At 40.9% G+C, this 21,332-nt stretch overlaps 1 protein-coding gene across 2 annotated transcripts in view; it reads right to left on the bottom strand.

The window, feature by feature from the left end:
* LOC127519164 (FERM, ARHGEF and pleckstrin domain-containing protein 1) overlaps positions 1 to 21,332 on the bottom strand; it is a 42,026-nt gene extending 20,694 nt beyond the window's left edge. Inside the window, exons 1-13 of one of the 2 annotated variants that reach the window (XR_007931739.1) lie at positions 21,127 to 21,332; positions 18,433 to 18,620; positions 8,035 to 8,139; positions 7,619 to 7,661; positions 7,390 to 7,468; positions 7,216 to 7,313; positions 6,448 to 6,562; positions 4,737 to 4,884; positions 4,565 to 4,660; positions 4,279 to 4,445; positions 3,245 to 3,313; positions 3,046 to 3,118; positions 1,868 to 2,045 (exon numbers count right to left, since the gene is read on the bottom strand). Coding sequence is in view for 1 of the 2 variants with exons in the window: in XM_051906678.1 (XP_051762638.1) it covers positions 1,868 to 2,045; positions 3,046 to 3,118; positions 3,245 to 3,313; positions 4,279 to 4,445; positions 4,565 to 4,660; positions 4,737 to 4,884; positions 6,448 to 6,562; positions 7,216 to 7,313; positions 7,390 to 7,468; positions 7,619 to 7,661; positions 8,035 to 8,139; positions 18,433 to 18,603 (1,342 nt within the window). In the remaining variant the exon portion in view is untranslated. The remainder of the gene's footprint in view (positions 1 to 1,867; positions 2,046 to 3,045; positions 3,119 to 3,244; positions 3,314 to 4,278; positions 4,446 to 4,564; positions 4,661 to 4,736; positions 4,885 to 6,447; positions 6,563 to 7,215; positions 7,314 to 7,389; positions 7,469 to 7,618; positions 7,662 to 8,034; positions 8,140 to 18,432; positions 18,621 to 21,126) is intronic. The other variant, XM_051906678.1, reaches the window with a different exon arrangement.

The raw sequence follows: 21,332 nt of genomic DNA, 5'->3' as shown, positions 1-21,332 counted from the left end.
TGCTACACATGCTTCTATGACAGGGGTGGGAAACTCTGGCCCCTGAGATCCACTTTCCTGCAGAGTTTAGCTCCAACCCTAATTAAACGCACCTAAACAAGGTAATCAAGGTCTTCAGGATTACTAGGAAGCTACAGGCAGTTGAGTTTGATCAGGGTTGGAGCTAAACTTTGCAGGAAAGTGGATCTCGAGGACCAGAGTTCTAAAAGTACAACAATCATTTCAAATGTAAGATCCAAGTTCTATTTCCTAACATTATTAAAAAGTCTAAATGTCAAAAGTAATGATTTATGAAGAGTGTTCCTCATAAAGGCGAAGCATGAAGGCCCCATAAACTGTTCTCCCTCAAACTCTTTCATATTACAGCCTCACCATTAACACCCCTTAAAAGCCAGGGTGGAATGATGAGTTGACATTGCTGTTGAAGCCCCAGATTTAACTCTAAGACTAAACCTAACCCAAACATCTGATTGGTCGACAGGAAAGTTGCTCCAGGACCAACAAGGATGTGAATCTAGGAACACATCTTACTTGGCAAAATCATGGTTACATCTACCTGTTATGGCTCCTTGCATGTTTCCAACCCAGAGATCCTGAAATCACTCTGAGCTTCTGAATTATTCCAGATTATTGCAGCATCAGAACTGTGAGTTATTAGTGTTCTGTGCAGTACTTGGCACAACAAAAGTCCCCTCTTGCTCAATACAGAGGCTGGATACAATCACTTACAGCAGAACTGTACAGAGTTTTGCCTTAAGAAAGGGAAGCATATCCACCTTGTCACACAGCTAAGGCCGTCTCAGGTTATAGGAAAAGAAAACTCAGAGTGGCATGGCCGAGAAGCACACCACAATGAAGTTTTCATGCTAGCATGCTAGCAGTTAAACACTTGCATCCCTTCCTCATCACTGAGGTTCACACACCCTCCTTCATCATCAAGATCGTCCAGCTGCAAGCTTCCGAAGGAGTACTTGTTTCTGGGTAGGGGGGACGAACTACGGGCGGCTTTGTTTTCAAACCCTAGCGACTGGCTGCAGGAGCCAGTAGACTCCGCCTCCTCAGAGTCGCTAGTGTCTGTGCCACTACTGGTGGAGCCATCAATCATCTGCACAGCCCCGAAGCGTCGGTGCGGGGAGCTTGGCTTGAGATTAGCCTTGCCAGGAGGAGTGAGGCCGTTGGCCAGCATTCGGCGCTCCAACATGGCCATTCTCTCAGAACGGGAGAGAACAGGAGGGTGGGGCTGATTCAAGATGCGCGTGTTTCTTTCTAACTGGCTAACGGCGTTCTGGGACTTGTTTGCAGAACGATTCATAATTGGGCGAGCAGCTACTAAAAAGTCCACCCCTTTCCTCCCGTCCTGCTTTTGAACTAAAGCTCCACCCGGGGTGTCCATTATACTGGGTGTGGCTTAGTGAGCTGGTCCTGTGAATTGAGGAGGGGGCGGGGCTAGAGGTCAGGCTCCTGGTGCCTATGTGGTGGTTTATGGGGCTTTTTGCAGCCAATTCTTCCAATAGTGCGCTATGAAGCGGCCCACGTACCCTGCCTCCAAAAAATGATGACTCAAAAATGTTAGCACTTTGATTTGGAGAGGAGGGGCTGGGATAGCTGTGGGCAGGGCTTTCAGCTTGGCTTACAGGGGAAAGAGGCGGAGACTCTTTCTGCCTGAACTTGCCCAAGTATCTGTCCTGCTGATGTGTCCGGTGCAAACCAAACCCTGTGCAATAAGCGCTGTCACTGTTGCCATCGCGTGTGTGTGAGTGTGACCTGCTGACCCGACCTCTGACTTCCTGTTCACTAAACTCTGCATCACTGCAGTCAATATAAGGAATGGATGAGCTGCTGCCTTTAGCTGCGCGGGACGCCAGACCTGCTCGATCGATGGGGGACTGCTTAGCTGCCTGACTTCTGTTGTCCTCTTTAATGGGGTACGTTTGGTCACTGCATCCGTTCCGCTGAGTCGACGGGGAGGAGTTTCCACATGGTCTTAACACCGCAGAGTCTTCAGAGCTTACTAAAAATGAGCCATCCCAGCTCTGCTTGACAGCCTGAGAGAGGAAGAGACAAGAGATAAGAGTCTTCCATTAGTGCCTACATATTACAGCTTCTGGAATATTCCAGGTTTTGTACAAGTTATGGTCTACGATTACCACAAAGTAATCGACACTGTCATTTACATTAATGCACTTACAATAGAAATCTAGCATCCCAGAGGGTGTGGAAGCAGAAATGTGAAGCTATTATTTAAGTTTAATTATTTAACTGCCCTTTTAGGGAGGAACTACTTGCAGTGTTGCCAAGTCCGCGGTTTTGCAGTGGAATTGGTCTATTTTTACACTGTTGTCTTGGGTTGTTTTTTAGTCCACAGGTTGACGCAAACCACTGGAACTCGATTTTTACCCCCCGAAAATTTTACCGGGGAACACCCCCCCCCACTTCTGGTTATGGGTGGAGTTTGCTCTATGGGAATAGTTACATCATGTCCCTTTCTTGTATCCTTGCCAGGGCTAGATTATTTTTTAAGTAAGTGACATTTCAAGGCCAAGTCACGCATGACCTTTCCAACATGATTACGTAATGCGTGGCGCATCGCAGAGCAGTGCAAAATATTTTTTTTTTTTTTTTTTTTTTTTTTAGAAAATGACCGATCGTTTTGCTAGGAAAGACCCTTATTCCTCGTCTGGGATGGTGTAGAGCTCTTTGAAGCTGCACTGAAACTGCAAATTGGACCTTCAAACAGTTGGTAGCTGTTGAAGTCCACTATATGTAGAAAAATCCTGGAACGTTTTCCTCAGAAACCATTTCAAACCAAATTTCTTTTTGACTGAAGAAAGAAAGACATGAACATCTTGGATGACATGGGGGTGAGTAAATTATCAGGATATTTTAATTCTGAAGTGAGCTAAGCCTAATTTCTGTGGTAATTGACATTATGCATCAAATGCTTTTAGAGTGAGTTTAAGCTGTATTGAAACCAAAACATCCCTTTAAAACATCTCTCTTAATTGATAATGCCTTTAAAAAAAGGGGATATGTGAAGACACTAACTTGATTTGGCACTTGGTGCTGTGCAGAACGCAGAGGTGACAGGCTACTGTTGTACTGCACTCTACTATGTTTCCTGAAAGAGAAAACAACAAACACACACAATGAGCCTCACAGCCTTTCAAGTTTACACTGAATAAATCTTAAAGAAGCAGCAGTGCTGAACTGCTGACCATTCATTAAAATAACAGATCAGACTCACCTATCAAAGGGCAGTTTTTTAAACTCATTTTCCTTCACATAATCTATCACCTGCTTCTGTGTCCGTCCGCTGCAGAGAAGAGGGAGTAATTAGTCCAACCGCATAAGACGACATGTTTCCAAAAGTAGCCAATTAGCTCCCTGTTTTTCAGAATTAAAGGGGGTATCCTTTCAAAGTATTCCAAAGTTAGAAAAGAGTGGCTGCTAAAAAAGTTTATTACAGATCAACATTTGTTGTTATTATTGTTTTGTCACCCTGTCACAATGCAATGCAGGCAGTGCAAATTATACTTGACCTGACATAAAACCTGCAACCCGTTACTACTCATTTATCCTAAGAGTCTTAAAGGTACAGAAGCAAAAAAAGCATGTTTAATTATAGAGAGGGTGGAGAGAGGGTAGAAAATGTTCAAGAAAAAATTATGAGAAAAAATTAAATATTAAATTACAAAAAAAAAAAAAAAAAAAAATCATGATATAAACCCCTTAAATGAACAAAGTTGCTCAAATCAATTTTACCCTTGCAAAAAGGAATAGCACTTTAGCATACTTTTAAAAAGAGTAATTATGGAAATAATACACTTCAAAAGAATCGACACTTAATTGCATGTTACCTGCAATTAAATTAAATTATATATATATATATATATATGTATTATAATTAAATTTATATTAAATGCAATTAACTGTACTTTAGAGCACTTGACTTAATTACATCTTTATATATAATTTCATTAACTACTTATACTGTTTCATAATTACTTCTATGAAATTAAAAGAAAAACTTTTAATTTGACATTATTACAAAGTGCACTTTTTAAAAGTGTTTAAGTGTGTTAAGAAACATAGTTAAAAGTGTACTCTCTTTAAGTACACTTAAGTGGCCTTTTATTAATTAATATATTAACTGCCAGTGCACATTCTATACAATTAAGCGCACTTCTTTTTCACAGTTAAGGGATCACACTACACATATATGACTGTACCCAAATACCAACAGATACATTTTACCAGATGCTTCATCAGATGTCGTACCTGAACCTGAAGGAAGAGCCCCTGCTGAACAGCACTGGTTTAGGTTTGGGTCTGGGCTCCTCAAACAGCCTGAAGAAGGCGTGATACTCCACACAGATCTTCCAAAACATCTTACAGCAGTCCCGACTCGCCATCAAAAACTCCAGAGTATCTTGATTAACATTCTGCTACAGGACGAGACAGATTACAAATGGACACTATAATGAGAGCCTAATATAATGACACATTCATGCTAAAACAGTAATATACAGCCATAAACAATAGCAGAAACCAAAGTGAGACTCACGCCAGGGTCTGCTCTTAATTTGATGAGAAACCTTCTTCTCTTGAAACTCAGCTTGCGTATTTTAGACCAGTTAAAGTTGTTGATCCTGTTGTGCCCCTGAGTAAAGCACAACTCGTGTCATGTAAAGCACTCTGTTGCTCGTGTGTGTGTGAGAGTGTGTGACTGCATGTACCTGAAACACGAGGACACCTCCGTGTGCTACAGCCAGGCTGAGCTTGGTTCCTTCTCTGTCTTTAGCGGGATGAAGTCGGATACCATACATCTCCAATCTGCACGCCACCTCTAGCAAACGGTAATCTGACTCTGCTGGAGTCTGCCCACTTAAACACACACAGACACAAAGTTAGAACACTGCCTGGTGTTTTGTGCCCCTATTATGCTTTTTTAGAGTTTCCTGTAGTGTGTAATAAAGCTGCTTGTGAAGGTAAAAGATCTGCAAAGTTTCAAAGATCAAATTGCAGATAAATGGAGTTTTTGTCTCTCTAAAAGAAAGAATCGATTCTGAACTGCTGAAACGAGTCGTCAGTAATTCAGTCTCACTTCCTGCTAAACCTAGTATGTTTGTAACACATTTGCATAATGCCAGTCTATGGTCTTCATTGGCTGCTGGTGAACTTTGACCCTCAAACACTGTAGTTGTATCTGAGACTGGAAGAGTTTGGTTCGTGTTGTTCATGTCGAGAAGACGCTGTTTTCTGCTGCCAAAGCAAATCCACTTTGATGAGACTGATACGGTAAAACCGACGCCATCGTTACTGTTCGTATCACTGTGAATCAAGAGCTGAAATTCAGATATGATAATGAGAGTTTGGTTTCTGACACGCAAGTGGTCGACCAATCAGAGCAGAGTAGACCAATCACAACAGACTTGGTCATCTGACCAATCAGAGCAGAGCAGGCTCTCAGAAAGGCGGGGTTTATCGAGACTGAATCCTTTATCAAACCATTTCAGACACTGTGACAAAAGAGCTGATGCTGCAGTGGATATTATGAGACAGAGTCCTGTACGAGTCCTGTTTGGTAAACCCGCAGTATTTAACAGAACACCCGTCCCGTTATCCGACAGCAGCACTAATTTAATTCCGTACCCGACCCGACCCGACCCATCTGACATAAAGGCTGCGACCCGAACTGCACGTATTAAATCTACTACATCAAGTAGACATAAATCATTTATTTTCTCATGCAACACGAGCAATCAAACCAGCATCAGGCATTCTGAGTTGATGCATTTGAGAAACATAGAAAAAGATGAGAATGTGCATCCGTCATGTAAACAACACAAAACTTCTGCCTACATCATGTGACTGAAGCTGTCGATCTGTGATTGGCTACAATGATCAACACTGTAAATCGCATTGTAAATAGAAACCTTCGACGGTTTTCAGACTACAGAGAGTGAACACAAGTAAGCTTAAGAACGTTTGAAAGCAGCTGCCTGTCAGTGGGTACCATATCAGTCGAAATAATCTTGGCTATTGGATCCACAGTCGCCTGTGCCTATTGATTTCTGATCCGCACCACAAATGACAATGTAAATATTATTCCACCCGTTACATCAAATATTAGCAGTTCACCCGTCTGGTACCCATCCTTGTGCAGGACTTATGAGAAAATTAAAGTGTTTTGATCTTGGATGTGTGTAAACCTATTGTAAGAGACAAAAACAAAATTAGAAACCTTTAAAATAGCATAATAGGGGCACTTTAAAAGGTTAGTTTACCCAAAAATTAAAATTATCATGTCACAACATCATCTACTAAATGTCCTCTGAACATCTGACATCTACAGTCTACAAATGACATCTTCCAGATGAAAATGCACAATCAAATCAAATAGACTGGTGATGTGTGTGCGTTTGTGTTTTTGTCTGGGAGACTCACATGTGTTTATGGTGGAACTCCATGATTTTGTCCATCAGGGCCATCTGGTCAGGGATGTAGTTGGTGTTAAGCAGATGCTGTCTACACTGAGTTTCCTCAAAATCCCCAATCTCAGCTAAACAAGACACACACACACACACACACACACACACAAGTAACTGACTGAGACGTGTGAGAGTGTTACAATAAAATATATATATAACACACATCAGGATTTTCAAACATAATAACGAATAATAATGAGTTGAAAATAAAGCATATCCTATAATATTTACTTTGATCTCCATTTTCTTGAAAATTAAGTAAATTTTTTTGCTCTATTTTGTCCTCTATTCATGGAAAGTGCCACCATTTTTTTTCATATTGCCACAATAAGTGGTGTTTATTGCAGCACTCCAATCTTCAGCTTGATGCAGTGAAGAGACACAAGAGGCTGTGCATTACAGTAATTTTACCAAGGGGTATTGTTAAAACCCCTTCGACACTAGTAATAATAATCACAGTAAACATTTCTTCTGCCATATACAGTATAGTTCATTAGCCTAACTGTAGGCTCTCATTTGTCAAGAAACATAGCAACTGCACACATTAATACAGAACTCAATAGTTGTGCAGTCACAGGTGTGTGATTATTGGCTGTTTTATACCTTTCAGTCTGGCTCATCCAATCAGAACTATTTATTTCAGTGAAGGCTATAGCTAGTTGCGGCTGCATCAGCTTACAAACACAGACATTCTCACAAATGAACCGCAGTCAGCGTAACTCACACTGGATGATATGAGACACCAAAAGAGCAGCGCTGGCGTCACTACAGGTGAGACGTCCGCTGGCCAGATCCTGCCTGACCTGCAGCGCAAACAAGTACCTGAGAGAAAACAGGCGTATTAACACACGTGAGGGACACATGAACGTCTCATGTACTGAGCTGACAGAGAGCTCACCTGGTCAGCTCCTCCAACAGCAGGGAATGATCAGGGGGGAAGAATTTCACAACAAACCGAAGGACGGTGTGCTTGGGCCCTGGACACACACATTTATATAAGCCTAGCATGAATGTGTTACACTCACAACATTCAAAAATAGAGACTGCTATGTCTTGAGGAAACACACACACACACACACACACACGCAAACACACACACACACACACACAGCAGTGAGCCCTCTTACGTGTGATCTGCTTTCTAATGGGCTTTAGTAAATCCAGCCAAACCTGTGGAGTAGAGCACACAGCAGAGATGAGTACGACTGTCACACACATCTTTATATAGGCCTCATACAACACAATCTCAGCTTAGAGTTCATTAAAACACACACACACACACACACACACACACTGTAACAAAAAAAAATCATAAAGTCCACATTAGACATCAGATAAATACATTAATGTATGACTGCCCACTTTGACATATTAACAACAACTATTTTATGCTGAGCTCACTGAGGTCCTACAGCAGCAAAATAAACTATTTAATTATAAGAGTCAGAGAGATGGTGGAAAATGGTATTTGGCATTTGAAAAATGGTCTGTATTTGGCAAAACTTGAAAAACTTGGACCTCAAGCAAAAAAGCTCTCACTTACCATCCTTCTGTGATGGCTCTGGAACTCCAGGCCAAAGTAATCGCCTTCAACAAGGTTCAGATGCATGCAGACCATCTCGAACAGAACCCGTCCAGATGATCGATGCTGTTAACAACAGGACACACAGATGATTTTAATAAAAGTCCAAGTTAGAAGCAAATAGGCTTGATGCCAAAACCTCTTAAACATTTTTCTTCTGAACGTAATGTGCTGCAAAAGACTATTGAACAACTTTCAGCATGACTTTTAAGAGACAAACTATTGCATGTCGGCTGGACTATTTTATTAATCATTCAGGCACCTTTCAGTATTAACATATCCTTGTGAAAAAGAATTACACTTCAGCATAAACTTTTAAAAAGAGTACTTATTACAAAAATAATATTCTTTAAAAGAATATACTTAAGTGTGAACTGAATGTAATGTTTTTGGACACTTAATCACTAGTTAAATGAAATGACATAAAAAGTATTTTAGTATGTGCACTTTCAATGTACTTACAGTGTACTTACCAAGAAAGTACTGAGTAGTAATATATGGTAAGATTGGGTTTAGGGGTAGGTTCAGGACTAGTACATAGTTATTACCTAGTTACTGTAATTACTACAAGTCTATAGTATGTACATGCAGAACAGGACTGTAAAATAAAGTGGTACCAAAAAATATTATAGTTTAAATTATATTAAATGCAATTAGCTGGACTTTAGAGTGGTGTTTTGACCCACTTAAGCAGGACTTAAGCACATTTTCATATGCAATTTCATCTATAATTTTTAGTACTTAAGTGTTTAAGATATGTGTCTCTCTTTAAGTGCACTTAAGTTATCTTTTATTTAATTAATATTATTTTATCTGCAAGTAAGATACTTTAAAGATTTGAAATACACAAGTACACTTCAATACAATTAAGCAAAAGTAAGATTCAGCTAAGAATTCTTACACTGTATCCTAAACAAGTTGTGAATTTGTCTATCCACACTGAGAGCAAAAAAAAAAAAAAACTTTGTCATGTAGCAAAATCGCAAAAAGAGTACATTGGAGATGTCCCATACAGTTGATCTTGAATTTTGGACCAATGAGATTTGGTTGTGGGCAGGACTATGCAGTGCAACACGAGAAATAAACACACAGCGATCATGGTTATTTAGGACAGAAACTCTGATTAACATAGAATTTATTGCTTTTTAGAATCTATACCGTCATGTAACAGCTCAGACTGATGGCCCAGACAATACTCTTCAGTGATATCATCACCACTGCCCCGCCCCCTTCCGGAGAAACACAAGTCTGAGCAAATATCTGCAGCAATGACAGTGAGATCTGGAACATTCCATCCAGATGAACATTCCATCCGGTTCCCATGGAAGATCGGATGTTTGTCATGGTTATCATAACCAGGGGGCAAGATTATTAACTCATCATTTCACTGTACAGATCCACATCATAAAGAGAGAGAGAGAGAAGGGGTGGGGGGATGGGGTAAAAGAGAGACATTAAGAGGTCATAAAGAGAGAAAAAGGTCACAAGGGAAAGACCATAAGAAAGGAAATCTGAACAGAATAGAGCAAGAGGGAGGCAAACAAATGGATATTTCTTAAAATAGATGGCTATCATTATTCACTTCCTTGTAGGACCACAAAAATCAGTTGGTTTCAGGTTAAAATCAGGTTAGTTGGTTCTGTGTTCTTTCATTGTTTGAAGAGAAACACTGTGAATTTCAATTATTTGCTAAAAGCTAATTTACACTAGCATATAGAGCATAAAACATGAACTAAAGCCACAACAACCCAATTTAGATTTCATTGGGCCTTTTAACCTTTTTAGTCACAATGTTAATTTGGCATACTGTTTAAAGGAGAGAACTGGACAAGAAAGATAAATGTACTTTCAAAACAGTTAGCTGCAGTGCTAATACACAAATACGTTTGTTTGTCTTTCTCTTTGTCTTTCGCTCTACAAACAGAACTGACCCATTATATCTAGTTAACATGAGCCAAGTCAATTACTGATAGGTCACAAGATAACAGAGGCGGGTGAAAATGCCACAGGCGTGTGTGTGTGTGTGTGTGTGAGTGTAGTCTATTCATTAACTCAGCCCTGCAGAAACTGGTGTTCAGTCGGCGGAAAATCATCCTGAAACATTTGTTCAGCCCTTTTGGTTTGCAAGATCTGAGATATTTCGCAAAGACAATCCTGTACAGACACAGAAATAACAAATGGTCTGTGATAGTCATTGTTCTATTGTGTCAGGAGGACTGATTGTCTTTGCTTTACTTGCGTCTGCCTTAAAGACGTCATTACAGATCACATCACACACACACACACACACTTCCCCCACATAAACACATGAAAAACACTGTTCACATTCATTTGTATAGTGCATTTCACAATACATATAGTTTCAGGAATCAGCAATCTACTAGATAGAGGACCCAGATGCAGAATGAGCAAGGGGGTGATATTTATTGACAACAATAGACTAGGCACAAGGAGGAAGGTGAGGCATGAAGACAATCCAAACAGGAGAACAGGCAGGTAAGGATGACGCTGAGATCAGACTCAGGTGACGTTAGGCTGGAGAACTGAGGAGATGAGGCAGCACCAGATGGAATGACAACACTGGAGATCAGGCAGCGGCTCAAGGAACCAGAGGCTTGACACTTGGAGCCGTAACTGAAGCTGCACCAGACTAGCTGCCAGGCATAGATAATCAGAGGCCAGGGAGGATACAGGAAGCAGGGCAGGGCAGGGCAGGGCAGGAGCCAACACAAGACAAGACAAAATATACTTGACAAGACACAAGACAACAAGAGACAACAAGAGCAAAATAAAACTACTAACGATACTATGACTAGAGAAACTAAGCAAGGGAGCTGGAACAATCACTGGAGCTTAACGAAGAAAACAAAAATAACAAAACAAGAATTCTAGACTAGATAACAGAAACTTACAAATAAAAGGAAATAAAAAACAAGAGAGCAACTAGGTAGGGAACTTGAGGGAAAATAAAGTCATGAATGCTGCAAAATCAGTAACAAAAAGAAAAAACAAAACGGAAACTTGGATAACCAGAGCAAAAGTAAAACTGAAAAACTGAAACAGGACTAGAGTAATAAACTACAACAGGGAAACACTAGAACTATCAACAGGATCTACTAGAACAGAAAAGAACTCTACGTAGCGCAGTTAAACAAAAAACACACCCTTAGGCAAGCAAACACGTATATAAAAGCAATCCACGCAATGAACCAGCAAAGACATGAAGGACAGGAGCATAATATAAAGGGAGCAGAGCACATGAGGATCAGGTGAACACAATCAAGCAAACAAGGACTAGACAAGGACAATATAAGGGACAGAGACAGAGCCATGTGTTCAGGAATAAGACAAACAAAGAAACATTAAACAAAGACAAAACTGACAAGGCTGTCAGGGCAGGACCCTGACAGTACCCCCCTCCAACGAATGCCTCTAGGCGTCCACACTGGGCAAAGGAGTCCAAGGGGGCACTGTGTTAGTCGTGTGCCAGGGAGGTACCAACTGGGAGGGTGGGTGGGGAGTAAAACTTGGAGTACCGTAACACCCAGGGAAGACAGGGGGCAGACTGGCGAGGGTGGTAATCAGTCCAACAGGATAGTTAGGGGCTGACCAGAGAGGTGCCGGCTTTGGAGGATCATGACGGCCAGGAAACACAGATGATGGGATGGGAGGGATGGGAATCTGATTAGTGAGACCTCTAGAAACAGGGACCTGCTTCACTGGCGGGGACTTTTCAACTAGGCTTGGTGTCTGAGACAGATTCAGGGCCAGTCTCTTGATTGGGGAAATACTTAGGAAAGAATTCAGGGGCCATAACCGCACTGACGGGTAATGAGGATGGCCTTGACGAGCCCAGACCGACATGACTACAGATGCAGCCTCCGAGCCCTGGTAAGCAGCTCAGAGGTGGCATCCGTGGCTGTAGCAGGCAGGTTAAAGTGCCCTGAAATGGCCTCCATGGCTGGGTCAGGAGCAGCTTCCGAGGAAGCAACATGACTGGCAGGATCAGATCCTCTGAGCATCACAGGACTAGGGTGGCACTTCAGAGATGGCCTCCGTGACCATAGAGGGTGACTTCGGATGCTCTGGAATATCCTCCTAGGATGCCCTGTGATGACCTCCGTGGCTCGGAGAACATGACATGACAGACAGGATTGATTTCTGTAGGCACAACATGACTGGCTAGCTGTTCGTAGGTGGCCTCTGGGACAGTAACAGGCAGATTGAGATGCTCTGGAATGGCCTCCATGGCCAGGTCAGGAACAGTTTCTGTGGAAGTCGTCGTGCTGATTTGAACACCCACCTTGGACACGATATGACTTGCAAATGATTCAGGTTGTGCAATCATGCGTTCCTTCACCAATGTAGGCATAACTGGTGAAGTGGGTGGCTTAAGGGTTGGTTCCACCAAAGTAAATACTTCTGGAACCACTGGATATGGGACCAACTGATTCAGGTCCTCCTGAACCATAGGATTTAGGGCCACCTGACATGGGCCCTCCTGGACCACTGGACTAGGGGCCTCCTGACTCAGGCACTACTGGACCAATGGGCTTGGGGCCTCCTGACTTGGGCCCTCCTGGACTAATGAATTTGGGGCCTCCATGACTTATGGTCATACAGATAAGAGCAAGACAACATTAAAGGAAACTTGAAACAGTCTATTTTTATTTGTGTACACTCACAATAAAAACAAAACATTGTGCTTTTGTAAAATAAAGAAGACAAACAGGATGCCGCTTTCTGCCGTCCTGGTTTCCTTTCCGCTAAGTTTGTGGAGCACACCCCAAAAATTAATCGAAACACTGTATAGGCTACTAGCAAGCTCTTGCGTGCCATCTGAAGTCTTGTTTTGGGTTGGTGCATAGATTGTCTCTACTTCTTCTGCTCATTTTCCTGTTGTTAGGAACACTGTTGCATTACTGCATGTGCCCTCTTCTGGATTGGAGTGTGGATTGCCTGACTGTCTATATTTGTCGTCTGTCTGTATGCACTGAACCGTGACGTCTGTACCTTGACGGTTCGGGACGAATACATGTACCGCTACACCCCTATATATATAGGGAGCCTTGCTGTTTGAGGTAGTTAAGATGCCAGAACATACAGTATGCTAGTAGCGACCAGCAATAGCAAGGAATTCTATTTAAAGCAAGTTTAAAAAATGACGTGGACAAACACAATGTAAAAATCTACTTTTGCAAAAGTTGCCAGGGAAAATCTGCCATGTGTGGAATGATGGTGAAGTACGTCAGAACGTGAAAACTAAAAAGAATGTGAGATAATTGCTGGATTTTCACATCAAATTATACTGTGCAACACAAACAGATAGTCAGACTGTGGTCAAACACAAGATACACATCATGACCTATGTGATGACAGAGAAAACAAAGAGAGAGAGCGACGTCTTTTCCAGAGACATGACCAAATCAACACAATAAAACTGAGACAATAAGATATTTCACTCCAAACACTTTATGAAGATGCAATCCTCACTCTCGCTCCACAAGACAGCATCATATTTAAATTCACAGAAACAGTAAACGGTCTGTTTGAAAACTCTTACTGAGGTTCAGTATGTCAACTTCTTGATCAACTAACAGCGTGAGTTTACAGTAGGACTAATCAGAAAACTGTTGAAGAGGGCATAAAAATGGGCAAACGAAATGTTTAGAAGTGTTTGAGAACCATTTCATTACTTTTCATAATCTGTTCATTACTTCATTAATAAAAGCACCTTTAACAATCGTACATTTTACAATATATTCACATAGAAAACTGCTATTTTATATTGTAACAATATTTCACAATATTACTGTTTTCACTGCATTTTTGATCAAAGAAATGTTGCCTTATGGTGAAATCTTACCGACCCCAAACTTTTGAAAAGTAGTGTATTCATTTGGCTTGAGATAACACATGGCAATCATTTAACATATTCTTGTTTTTCTTTGAAATCTTACAGAAATTCAATGAAAATTAAAATCAATTTATAATACAGGAGGACTGCATGTGTTTCCTGGAATGACCCTGGTAATGTGTCTGAATGCAGAGCTCATCCAGCGTGAACGTCAGAAACAGATGTGAATATGAGGACAACAGTGGGAACTTTCTGCACACGCTCACAAACACAGAAAACTCCATACACACACACACATGCACAGATGCCATCCTGAGGTCACAAATATGTATATGTATATGAATAACACATCTATATAATTTAGTATACTATATCTCTTCTTTCTCCCTAACAGTTTCTGACAGCAGTTCCTTTAAGCTTCTCTGCCACTTATGTGCGAGTGTGTGAAAAGGGATGTGTTCGTTTGTGTTCAAGGTGTCCTACTTTTATGTCTAAAATCTGTAGCTCCCCACCAGCAGGATAAAGGTCAGTATGAAAAGACACTGGAAGTGTGTGTTTGTGTGTGTGTGTGTTGGTGACCTGATTTATCAGTACTTTTTCAGTGCTGAGGTAAAGATTAAATATGAGCAGAAATACACAAAATTATGAAGCCCTGCACATGGCATGCAGAAGAAAAAATATATTGTGGCCATGAATTAAGAACTTGTTTTAGTTAAACCATTGATTTATCTGTGCACATTATTTTATTTTAAATTCATGTTCCTCGTAATCTTGAATCAGAATAACTTCCTCTCCCTCTTGCGGCAACATCTCTTCTCTTCTCGAGGCAACCTGTCACTCACATGAGATCCACAACCATCAAATCATCTAACCATTTCCCTACAGACAAAATCAAGCCCCGCCCTACATTTGTTCTTGTATCAGAATAATCCATAGTGTCATTGCGTTGATACGTTCACATGATATGGCTATATCAGTGCCCTTATTTGAACATATATTTCATTTGAAGAAGACATGATGAAATATATGTGCATACACTGTGCAGGTTGATGTTTGGAGCAGGAGAATATGTGAAATATATTTCCATAAAAACACACTCGCTCTGGTCCAGATAAGAACTGTGATCCGCATTGCCAGTGTTGTTAAACTCATCACATCATGCTCTCGTGTGCGCTCCGCACATTGTTACAAATTAAATATTCTTACAGTCCGTGTGTTGTTAGTCAAACTCCAGTTCTGACTTCATCACGGGGAACGCTGTAGCCACATCGGACCAGCGGTTTGGAAAATGCTGGATGGATGATTCAGCTGTGAGCGCCATCTTCTGGTCAGACGCGGGAATTCATTCGGCGCGCAACTCTCACAGTGCATTATGGGTATTCTTAAACCGTTGAGTGTACATCGGTTGTACACTCGTTATTGCGGTGCATTGCGGGATTGAATGAGTGCACTTGATAACGTCCACTATGGTTTCGGACACCACTATAAATGGCTGTCCCCTGAAATAGTGCCCTATTTAAGGGTATAGGGGGCGATTTCAGACACAGTCACAGTGATTATGACTCAAACTAGTGTTAATTGTATTCAGCTCATCATTACATCACTAACTGACATATTGATTGAGTCAATGAGGAGGATGGAAGAACATCCTCTTCAGGGACTTTATCATCTTCACAGACTGACAGCTTGAGCTCTGAAACAAACACAGCGTATGAGGCCAATAATGAGCACAAACTTCAGTCGAGGGTGATAATTCATGCTGTGTTCTCACTGGAGCATCAAATTGTGCCCCCTCTTACCTTGAAAATAAGATGGATAACATTCACAAGACTGCATATGGCAACTGTTACTATTAAATAGACCAAACAATAACTTACACCGAAGGAAGGACCTGAGTCGTATAGTCATATCTAGAGACTTGTGGATGGGATCATCTGATCTGGGCAATTTATCAACCACCCAGTGCATGGCAAAGGGCTAAAAACACTAGCAATTCCATAGCAACACCATGGCAATGTGTGTGTGTGTGTGTGTGTGTGTTGAGCTCAGTCACTTGAGAGCAGCTGAAGTGCAGCCAAACAAACCTACAGACAATAAAATGCCTCTCAGCTCTCTGTGGTTTCACACTTACAAGAGAAAAATAACATATCATTTTAGATTTGGGTTAGCACAGGCATGCTCTATATTTATCCACAGAATAACTAAACACCTTCATGAAACACTCACATTCCTTCACCAATCAAAGTCACACTCATGCCTACAGCCAATAAAACCCATTCCACAAAATCTAATAATAATCACAATCATATTCTATGACAATCATACTATATTCTCCACTGTATATACTCACAATATAACTTATTTTAAAAATATTCACATTTATATAATAGTTCTTTCTGGTTCTCGAATCTGATTGGCTAATAGCCGTGCAATATTTTAGTGATAACAGCACTCTTACCTTTTCACCGTTTGTATCACTCCGCTTGTCACAACTGTCATGGCGGCTGAGCAAAACCATTGTAATTTTTACAAATACTACACTTGTTATACCACGAACTGTAGTTTTAAGAGTTTTTTTTAGGTGAGAATGTAGTTGTTTAGACCTGAAATATGTGACTTATATTTAATCACAGCGCCTATTTTACTATTTACATTTTCAAAGATGCGAGCTCCAGGCTTTCAGCGGTCGTTCAGTGCTCGTGTACCCGCCGAGAACAGCTCCACCTCGGCCAGTGCTTCGGGGATTTGCCGCTGGCTCTTATAGTGGTTAAACATGAGATATAATTCATTTTGGGTACATAAAACGGGCAATGTTTGGTCTTATTAATCTATTACTTGTTCCAGAGCAAATCGAATTTCATAATTTCATATTAAGGCTATATTTATCTTATATCCTGTAGAGCACTGCTTTTGTACGTTTGACTGAATTTGTACAATTGTGTTTAATTCCTCATTTATAATGGCTATTGTTAATTTAAATATTGTTGTTCAATAAATATTATTTTATATAAATAATATGTTGTATTTGCTACTGAGAAAGGGTCCATTGGTGTGTAATATGGATTGAGTGAAAGTTGCATTAATACACCATTAGATGGCAGCAAACTTTACGAGTGATTGAGTCAGTCGCAAGAGACTTTTAAATTGAAAGGGACTTTTGTAAACAAAGGATGTTGTTGTCGTTTAGCGCTTAAATAGTACCACCTCGGTTGAAGTGTGCCAAACCGATACTAAATGTGACATGTAGACACTGCAGATCACTGATTGGTCAGAGAGAAACGTCATCAAACCCGCTAGATTTAAATAGCCACCGTATCATCTGTTCGCGCGAATTTTTTTAAACAGCCGTCGCACGAACTTGAAAAAAGAAATGGCTGTATCATGGTCAGTAAACGAGGTGACTCGTTGGTAGCCGAGGAGCGGATCCACGGCAGTAAAGGAGGCGCAACAGTAATGATCAGTCTATAATCCCACCCACTTTGAAGTGGGACTAAACTGCAGTGGAAAAGCAAACAGAAAGTAAGTGAGCCGTGCCGAACCGAACCGAGCCAAGTCGTTCCACGCAGTGGAAAAGCACCAATATGAAAAATTATGGAAAATTCCTTTTTAATAAACCGTAAAAAGGACAAATACAAAGGTCGCTTTCCTCAGCGGACATTCAAACGGATCTTTATAATGGATATAATATTACGGACATCAACCTGAAGAATGAATGTTATATCAGACACAAGTAATGCTCTCTCTCTCTCTCTCTCTCTCTCTCTCTCTAATACTGTACAAAATACAATACGTTTCAATGAAGCGACTCAACACTCCTTCGTTACTAGTTGTAAAGTGATGTTTTAGAATTAGTAACAGAGGCTTGGTCAAACTGTCAACTTGAGATTTGAATCCGTGGCGGAAGGAAGTAGTTCCTCACAAAAGAGGGTTTTAAAGACACTCTGTTGTTATTTCTTATTTATTTACACTCTCCCATGAACCCAACTTGCCACAACATTCTCAGAACGTTGTGGCAAGGTTCTCTCAAAGTTACAAACAAACGTTTTTCCAGTAACGCTAATAGAATGTTCGTTCAAAGTTATCTGGTGTTTAATAATATTCGCAAAATGTTAGCACAACAACATTATTTATACATCACTCATGGAACATTTTTTTCTGAAACGTTAGACGATTGTGTCACTTTTTTAAACACTACTTGTCTCAGAGAACATTCAAAAGATTTGTTTGCAAAATGATAAAATGGAATGTTCCAATTTAATAAAATGGGAACTTAACTTAATGGGAACGTTAGCAAAACATTCTTATATTTTTGTTACCTGGGAAGCACTGCATATCATATATCGAGTCAGCCTCCCTAAACTCTCTAAATCCTTAAATATTTACACATTAGTGTGAACAGACAAATCACATTCGAACATTAGACTGAACATTCAGGTTGATGTGAACAGTCCTACATGTCCATACACTGGAACACAGCAGAGTCTTATTGTGTAATTACTCACCGATATGTCGAATATCTCCTCTGAGTCATCCAGCAGCAGGACTCTGATGGGCAGCAGGCGTCCGGGTGGCATCGCAGGCGGTTTGTGTCCGGGCTCCAGTGTGCTGATGCCCAGAGTCTCTGGTGCCCCTAACCTCTGCCCCGCCAACGACATCTGGCCCTGTTCCACCATGGTCTTCCTCACTCAGCCTGCACACACACACACACACACATCACAGTCCGACCTCCACAATGTGAGGAGTACTAACACTGTGTGTGTTTGATTCAGGTTTTGCCAGCAGTGTAGGGGCCAAAGGATATTAATAATGACTTAAAGTGCCCCTATTATGCTATTTTAAAGGTTCCTAATTTTGTTTGTCTCTCCTACAGCAGGTTTACATGCATCCAAGATCAAAAACACTTTCATTTTCTCATAATATCCATCACAGCATCAGCTCTTTTCTCACAGTGTCTGAAACAATTCGATAAAGGATTTGGTTGCATTAAACCCCGCCTTGCTGAGAGCCTGCTCTGCTCTGATTGGTCAGATGACCCAGTCTGTTGTGACTGGTCAGAAACCAAACTCTCGTTATCTTATCTGAATTTCAGCTCTTGATTCACAGTGATACGAACAGTAACGATGGCGTCGGTTTTACCGTATCAATCTCATCAAAGTAGATTTGCTTTGGCAGCAGAAAACAGCGTCTTCTCGACATGAACAACACCAACCAAACTCTTCCAGTCTCAGATACAACTACAGTGTTTGAGGGTCAAAGTTCACCAGCAGCCAATGAAGACCATAGACTGGCATTATGCAAATGTAATACAAACATACTAGGTTTAGCAGGAAGTGAAACTGAATTACTGACGACTCGTTTCAGTTCAGAATCGATTCTTTCTTTTAGGAGACAAAAACTCCATTTATCTGCACTTTGTAGATCTTTTACATTCACTAACAGCTCTATTACTCACTACATGAAATGTAAAATTTGAAAATGAAGAGGTAGTGTATTTATACTGATGGTTCTTGACATGTCTTTTTGGTCTGATGTTATAGTGCTCTCCTCAAACAATGAACCTATTACAGAGATCCAACCTCTCATCTCTCTTCCTCTTGGCTCCCATCATGTTCTCTGTTTATCACACATGCCTGAGCACTGATGTCATCACTTCTAAACCAAGGGTCAACATGAGAAAAAGAGGGGAGGAAATGAGACAGGAAGAGGGAAAGTGAACAGCTGAAAGAGTTAGAGAGAAGTCAGAGGAAAATATGAAATAACAAACACTGATCTTTGTGGATCAGATGACTGTACGTGACTGGCTCTCCTCATTCGCAATAATGTTTATCTAAGAGCCCTCCAAACAGTCAATATTCACTGGTTTGTGCTCATATATCCCTCCAAAAAATAGAAAAATAAAATAAAGTTGGATTCTAATGAATCAAGGTGCATAGTAAAAACAGACCTCTGACAACAATGGCTGCTTATCTATAGTTTGTGTTGTGTAGTTTTATAGTCTATTATCAATAAAACAGCTTCTGGAGAAGCAATAAAGCATGGATCTGCTCTGGGTGAAAGATCAGACCAGTGCCAGACTACAAAAACCAACTCCATCAGGAGAAACACAGCCAATACCTTACCAGTAGTGTTTAAAATTTCCATTCATTCAGTAATGCCACAAAAACCCTGGAAAAATCAACGGCTCTGATGGTGATGATGTGAGTTCATCTTCAGACTCTGGTGTCTTTTGTTTGGCTGGGATGAAGCTGCCACATGCAGAACACATCTAGAGCGAGAAGTAGACTATAATTTGCAAAAAGCCACGATTAAGAAAATAGAGACGATCAAAACGCTCTGAGAAAAGGCTCTCGAGCTTCCTATAGGCTTTTAAATGGAACACATGACGGACCTCTTCATCACCTTTGTTTACCTTTGATAACACCCATGTAATCCATAATTAAAAGGCTGACCATTTTCTATTAAAGATCCATTCGTGGATTTTCAACATAAAATCTCTTATAAAATGAATGAAAATGTGACGCGCTTTATTCTTCCAAAGCGCGCTTGTGGACACTGCTCGCGTCGCGTTCAGGCTAGACGTCACCTAGCGTTCATTATGACCAATCAGGTGTAATGCAATTATTTTTAAATTGAAATAATTGAAATTATAAATGGACTTTACAGTGTCTATTTTAGAATAGCGAAATAATGTTATAGCTGTTACATTTGCTATAACTGTTATTCAGAAACCACGAGCTGGCTTTGATTTAACGACCAGACGTTATTTAAACAAATAGCCTAACGCATACAATTCATAACACGCAATGCACAGATGCCTGACGGAGAAATTAAGTGGCAGAAGAAGATGAGCAGCGCGTCAAAATAGAACGATAACGCGCGCTTGTAGTGGTCGCGTCGCGTCGTACGCGTAAAAGCGGTGTGCGCTGAACAAAGCGCAGGACAGGTCTATTGACGTAGGCTATAATTCAAGGTCTTTATGGAAATATATAATCCCGATATATGCTTTACGCATTGGGCATCATCAAGTGAATGGACTACTGTAGCAGACCGCGCGTCAGCGCAGAATAGAAATATAACGGTACGGAGCTTCAGCAATGTCACGGCAGTTCTCAGGCTCAAATCTGTGGCTAGATTTACCCCTTAATCTCTTCCAAGCACAGAGCACTGTGAATGAGTAGAACAATCCATACGCTTACCCCGATTATAAATCCACTGTGTCCAAGCGTGCGTTTGCCCACAAATACGCGGTGATGCCGTGGAGCTGCCCGCCGGAGCCGCTTCAGATGCAGGTTGCTGTGCAGCATATGAGCGTCCTCACAGTCGCCATGTCGGCCGGCTGGAGAGACGGGATTTACACTGACGGAGACCTGCACAGGTCCAACACACACGAGACGAGATGAGC

The sequence above is a fragment of the Ctenopharyngodon idella genome, chromosome 9, assembly GCF_019924925.1.
Source record: "Ctenopharyngodon idella isolate HZGC_01 chromosome 9, HZGC01, whole genome shotgun sequence".
Lineage (NCBI taxonomy): Eukaryota > Metazoa > Chordata > Actinopteri > Cypriniformes > Xenocyprididae > Ctenopharyngodon > Ctenopharyngodon idella.
This window is presented reverse-complemented; position numbering and strand designations above follow the sequence as displayed.